The sequence below is a fragment of the Leptonychotes weddellii genome, chromosome 5 (genome assembly GCF_054177405.1).
Source record: "Leptonychotes weddellii isolate Sample4059 chromosome 5, ASM5417740v2, whole genome shotgun sequence".
Classification (NCBI taxonomy): Eukaryota; Metazoa; Chordata; class Mammalia; order Carnivora; family Phocidae; genus Leptonychotes; species Leptonychotes weddellii.
Genome location: NC_138373.1, coordinates 102,930,316 through 102,937,232, shown reverse-complemented (window position 1 = coordinate 102,937,232; position 6,917 = coordinate 102,930,316). Strand labels below are relative to the sequence as shown.

Sequence of the window (6,917 nt, the reverse complement as noted above, 5' to 3'; positions counted from 1 at the left end):
CTCCACAGAGCTGGCTCTATCACCTATGAATCTCAGAAACTACAAAAACACTTAGAATCATCATTCTCTCTGAGAATGTTTAGAGGTTCAAGTCTCTTAGCATGCATAACCAGAGAAAGTCTCTATTTCTGCTTTGGAAGATAATTTTCTCTTTCTTTCTTTCTTTTTTTGATAATTTTCTCTTTCCTACAAGGAAGAAAAAATACAAGAAAAAACATTTCTTTTTCAATGGTTTGTAAAGACCTATTGCTCAAATTCATGATATAAAGAGATGAATATATAAAAGGGTACACCCTCTCCAATAATCAGGAAAAATGTATAAATAAAATTCAAACTATAATTACCTCCTTCTTCTGTTCTTCCCCAGCCGCTTATAAAACACTTTGTGTTTTGGTCCAGTTTTTGGAAAACATCAAAAGGCAGACAAATAGGCTGAATATAGTCAGTATACCTCACTGCTTTTTTTAAATGAAATAGTGCAATATCATTTACATAAGTTTCCAAATTGAAGTCTGGATGGATAATGATTGCTTTAACTTTCATCTTCTTGGAGTGTGGATGATGCCCTTTTATACTATTAGTTCCAATCACAACTCTCCACATTAAAGGATCTCTGAAAGAGAATAAATGTTATTATAAACATGTTATTTAACTAAGTAAATATTCTTAATCTCCTAGTTTTTGTTTTTCTGTTAGATTAATAACAAAAATTTAATCCTACTTTCATGTACATGAAGTCACATCAAATAAAAACCAAAATATCATGATGAAGGAGAAAAAGATCAGTGGGACAGAGGGTCCAAAACCAGATTCGAGTACATGAGATTTTAATATATGATTAAGGTAGCACTTCTTACCAGCGGACAAAAGAATGAATGATTTGATAAATGGTATTGGGACACCTAGCTAACTAGTTTGAAAAGTGAAATAAGATTAAATCTCTGAAAAGCACTAAACAGTAAAATAAACTTGAAATTGATTAAATGTTAAATGTAAAAAAATTTTTATTATAAAATCTTTAAAGTCTTTACTTTTAAAGATACATAAAGTGGTATGTCTGAGATTTGCTTCAAAATAATTGAAGGAAGGAGTTGGTCAGGATAAAGATGAAATAAGATCAGGCATGAGTTGATAATTTGAAGCTGGGTGATAGGCATATGGGAGTTCACTAAACTATTCCCTTTACTTTTGTAAATTTTGAGGTTTTAGAATGAAGCATTTGGATATTAAATTAGCATGAGAATTATAAAAATTAAACCAGAAAGAAAATGTAGATGAATACATAGCAATGATAGCATTGATATAAAACAGGAAGCAACTAATGGGTCTTGACAATCTTAAAAAAAAATAATAAAGAACAAGTAAAAAACCAAACTAAAAAATCCTTTGTGGGTCAAAATCAACAATTAAAACCTTTAGCATTTAGGGACGCCTGGGTGGCTCAGTTGGTTAAGCGACTGCCTTCGGCTCAGGTCATGATCCTGGAGTCCTGGGATCGAGTCCCACATCAGGCTCCCTGCTGAGCGGGGAGTCTGCTTCTCCCTCTGACCCTCCCCTCTCTCATGTGTGCGCTCTCTCTCACTCATTCTCTCTCTCTCGAATAAATAAAATCTTAAAAAAAAAAAACAAAACCTTAAGCATTTAATAGTTGTTACATTTGGAATTGGATTGGGAAGGAGGACCTTTTATTTTATACATTGTTTACAAATGCTGAAATTCCTTTTCATTATTCAAATTGGCAAAGTTTATGAGTGTGTGTGTGTGTGTGTGTGTGTGTGTTTGATGATAATGCTCAGGACAAACAACAGTCACAAAAACAAAGGAACTCTTATTCATGTGGGAAGTATAAACAGATAGGTACCTTGGCAGTGTGTATCAATAGTCTATAAAAGTTGCCTTGTATTTTTCTTAAAGATTTATTTATCTGAGAGAGAGTGAGCACGGGGGGAGGGGCAGAGGGTGAGGGAGAGAGAGAATCGCTAGCAAACTCCCTGCTGAGCACAGAGCCCAACTCGGGGCTCAATCCCAGGACCCTGAGATCATGACCCAAGCCAAAACCAAGAGTTGGACACTCAACCGACTGAGCCACCGAGGCACCCTAAGTTGCACTGTATTTTACTTTGCAATTCTACTTCCTAGAATTTCTCCTAAGGAAATACAAGACATTTAGCTATCTTAAAAGTGGATTCGGTGACCTCTAGAAAGTTTACCAAAAAATTTTAAAGCCCTAGTTCTATTTTGTATACAAAGAAATCACTGCTTTAAGCTACTTTGAAATAATGATCTTTCTTTTCTTTTCCAAACTTATTCAACTTATATTCCTTATTTACTTCAATTTATATCAGACCATAAGATTAAAAAACAGGCTATATACACTGAACACTGCAAAACATTGCTGAAATTAAAGAGGACATGAATAAATGGAAAGACATCCCATGTTCATGGATTGGAAGGCTTAATATTGTTAAGATGACAATACTACCCAAGGCGATCTACAGATTCAATGCAATCCCTATAAAAATCTCAATGATATTTTCTGAAGAAATAGAAAAACCCATCCTAAATTCATACAGAATGCCAAGGGACTCCAAATAGCCAAAATAATCTTGAAAAAGAAGAATGTAATTGGGGGACTCACATTTCCAGACTTTAAAACTACAGCAAAGTTACAGTAATCAAAATAGTGTAGTACTGGCAGATACTCACCCCCCCCAATGGAACAGGATAGAGAGCCCAGAAATACAACCTTGCATATGGGATCAAGTGATTTTCAACAAAAGTGTCAAGACAATTCAGTGGGGAAAGGACAGGCTTTTTCAACAAATTGTGCTGGCAAAATTATATATGTACATGCAAAAGAATGAAGTTGAACATTTACACCATATGCAAAAATTAACTCAAAATAGGTAAAGGCCTAAATATAAAAATAAAACAAGGGAAGCTGGGTGGCTCAGTAAGTTAAACATCTGCCGTTGGCTCAGGTCATGATCCCAGGGTCCTGGGATCAATTCCCGCATCAGGCTTCTTGCTAGGCAGGGAGTCTGCTTCTCCCTCTACCTGCCACTCCCCCTGCTTGCGTTCTCTCTCTCTCTCTCTCTCTGACAAATAAATAAATAAAATCTTTTTTAAAAAAAGTAAAAAAACTCTTAGAGGAAAACACAGGAGAAAACCTTCATGATACTGGATTTGGCAATGATTTCTTGGATATGACACCAAAAACATAGGTAACCAAAAATTAAATAAATAAGTAAGTTGGACTTCTTCAAAATTAAAAACTTTTGTGCATCAAATGACATTATCAAAGAGAGCGAAAAGACAACCCACAGAATGAGAGAAAATATTTTCAGATTACATATTTGATAAGGGATTGATATCAAGAATATTAAAAGCATTCCTATATCTCAACAAAAATCCCAATTAAAAATGGGCAAAGGATTTGAATAGATATTTCTTCAGAGAAGATATGCAGATGGCCAATAAGCCATGGAAAGATGCTTAACATCACTAGTCATTAGAGAATTGCAAATCAAAACCACAGTGAGATACCACTTCACACTCATTAGAATAGTTATGATAGTGTAAGTGTAAGTAGTTTAAGTGTAAGTGTAATAGTGTAAGTTTTCTAATCAGTGTGGAGCACTGGGAGAAGAAACAAATTTAAGAGATACTGCACAGAGAGAGATAATTCCCTGGGTAACGGAGCTGTTGGTGATGCTGTTATCTGAAAGAATAGAAAATGAACAGGATTAGAGGAAAGATTTTTGAATACGTTTTCCAACTTGTTGAGACTGTGACTCTAGTATAAATGTATAGTAGGGAGCTAGAAATATGACTCAGCTGGAGAGACTTGGGAGTTTCCAGCACATGGTGATTACTGAAACAGAAGTAGATGAGACATCTCTAGGAGAGAGTACAGATGATAAGGCAAGAGGATGGGAGTGGAAAATGTTGCCAGTAGATGATGACAAAGACTCATCAAGGAAAAGGAGAAAATTAGAGGTGACTTAGAAATCAAGAAAAGAGATAGCTTCAAGGAGAACAGTGGTCAACTTTGTCACATGTTATAAAGATCAAATAGGATGGGGACTGAAGAGGTAATTGGATTTGGCATGGAGGTGGATTTTTTTTTTTTTTTAATTTATTTTGAGACAGAGAGAATGAGAGACAGAGAGCATGAGAGGGAGGAGGGTCAGAGGGAGAAGCAGACTCCCTGCCGAGCAGGGAGCCCGATGCGGGACTCGATCCTGGGACTCCAGGATCATGACCTGAGCCGAAGGCAGTCGCTTAACCAACTGAGCCACCCAGGCGCCGGGGGGAGGTGGATTTTTAATAGTGTGTTCTGAGCACTGAAATCAGACTGCAATTGGCATTTTATAAGTCAGTGCAGATGAAGCAAAAGGGAGTTTCCCAAAAGGAAGGGAAGAAAGGAAATGGTAGGGTTCGTTGATAGGTTGTAGGGAAGAAACCAGAGAGGTTGAAAAATACTAGAGACAATGAGGTACAATACAACAGCATATGTTGAAGAACCAGGTTTAGATCAGGGGGCTGCTATTTAACAGCAGTGTGATCTTGGGCAAGTTACCAAATCTCCCTCATCTTTGGATTCCTCAAGTGTAAAACAGAGATAATAATAGCTATCTCAGAGAGTTACTGGGAGAGTTTTTGTTTTGTTTTTTAGGGATTTTATTTATTTGAGAGAGAGTGGAGGTGGAGGGGCGGAAGGAGGAGAAATAGATTCACTGCTGAGCAGTGAGCCCGAAGTGCGGCTTGATCCCAGGACCCTGGGAATCATGACCAGAGCTGAAGGCAGATGCTTAACCGACTGAGCCACCCAGGCACCACAGGGCTTTTTTTTTTTTTTTTTTTACACAGAAGTATATGTAATGTCCTTAGTACCTAATCTCAGAGCAAGTCTTTGATAAATGGTTGTTCTAAGAAGGAAAAAGGGATAGTTGATGGTGCAAGGTTTAAGAAATGAGGGGGACTGGAATAGAATATGGCAAAGTTAGTCCTCTGACAGGATGCTCCTGAAAAGTAGAGAATATGCCTCAGTACTGTCTACTGCTTCAGCACCTAGACCAGTCCCTAGCATATAACATACATTCAGTAAATGTTGAGTAAAGGAGTAAAACATTAATAAGATTTAGTCTTGAGAAATGTTAAGTGGAATATGACATTATCTTCAAATGCTTGGAAGAGGAATTGGGTTACATATAAATATGGCTTGAGAGCAGATAAAAAAAAACCAAGACACTTATTTCAACGTAAGAAAAGCTTCCTAAGCATTAAAGCTGTCTGAAAATGAACTGATATTCTTCCCAAGGTAGCAGTCCATCATCACAAGAGATGTTTCAAGTAGAGAGCCATATGGTATAGTTGTAGTTATATGTGTGGGTTTTCATTCTGGCAAACCTGGACTTGATCCCTGATTTTGTTGCTCTCCAGCCATGAGCAAGGTACGTAAGAATGCTTAAGTCTGGGACACCTGGGTGGCTCAGTTGGTTAAGCTTCCGCCTTTGGCTCAGGTCATGATCCCAGGGTCCTGGGATTGAGTCCCGCACCAGGCTCCTTGCTCAGTGGGCAGTCTATTTATACCTCTGTGCTCTCTTTCTCAAATAAATAAAATCTTAAAATAAAGATAGCATGTTAAGGGTGCCTGGCTGGCTCAGTCAGTGGAGTGTGGGACTCTTGATCCTGGGGTCATGAGTTCAAGTCTCATGTTGGTATGGATTCTACCTAAAAAAATAAAATAAAATAAAAAATAGCATGCTATACAAGCGTTGTAAAACACCCCTGAAAGAACAGAATTGATTCCTAAATCTGAAACTTTTCTTCTAGATCTCTTTCTATACCCTTGGTTTATATCTTAGTATCTTATTATTTTTCTACCTCTGTTCCTCAGAAGGTCAGTTTATGGTTGAAAAATGTATACAGGGGTGCTTGGCTTGCACAGTTGGTAGAGCATGAGGCTCTTGGTCTCAGGGTCATGAGTTCAAGCCCCATGTTGGGCGAAGAGCTTACTTTAAAAAATGTAGTATACAGACTAAAACCTTATGTACTCCATCAGGTCAGTTGCCCTCAATTGAATTTTTTTTTTTAAAGATTTTATTTATTTATTTGACAGAGAGACAGTGAGAGAGGGAACACAAGCAGGGGGAGTGGGAGAGGGAGAAGCAGGCTCTCCACTGAGCAGGGAGCCCGATGCGGGGCTCGATCCCAGGACCCTGGGATCATGACCTGAGCCAAAGGCAGACACTTAACAACTGAGCCACCCAGGCACCCACCCTCAATTGAATATTTAAGTTGTTAGTTCCTCTTAAAGACTTTTCATTCTTCTCTAAGAGAGCTGTTCTCTTAAATATTAAAGACAGGTACCATGGTTTCCCAAAGGATTTTTCTTAGAGCTTCATATTAAATGGTTAGGAGGGTCATAAAGTTCTATTCTAACTGTGATAAATCCTATTTCTCTAAGACCGACATCATCCACAGAATCAGTAAACATTTATTATGTCTTTTATTAAGTAGGCCAAGTCCTCTATTAGTCCAAGGAATACAAAATAAAACATGTAGCCCTTGTTTTTCAAAACTAATGATCCAGGGGTGCCTGGGTGGCTCAGTGAATTAAGCGTCTGCCTTTAGCTCAGGTCATGATCTTGGGATCTTGGGGTCCTGGGATCAAGCCCTGCATCCAGCTCTCTGCTCAGCAGGGAGTCTGCCTGCCTCTCCCTCTGCCCCTCCCCCCACTCATGCTCTCTCTCAAATAAAAAAATAAAATTTTTTTAAATTTTTTTTTTTTTAAGATTTTATTTATTTACGAGAGAGACAATGAGAGACAGAGAGCATGAGAGGGAGGAGGGTCAGAGGGAGAAGCAGACTCCCTGCTGAGCAGGGAGCCCGATGTGGGACTCGATCCCGGG

The 6,917-nt window shown here is 38.2% G+C and overlaps 1 protein-coding gene across 1 annotated transcript in view; it reads right to left on the bottom strand.

Moving 5' to 3' along the window:
- Positions 1 to 225: 225 nt before the first annotated feature.
- The window catches only part of TMPRSS12 (transmembrane serine protease 12), a 17,521-nt gene continuing 10,829 nt past the window's right edge, over positions 226 to 6,917 (bottom strand). Inside the window, exon 4 of the mRNA XM_081818962.1 lies at positions 226 to 613. Coding sequence (XP_081675088.1) covers positions 244 to 613 — 370 coding nt within the window. The 3' untranslated portion in view covers positions 226 to 243. The remainder of the gene's footprint in view (positions 614 to 6,917) is intronic.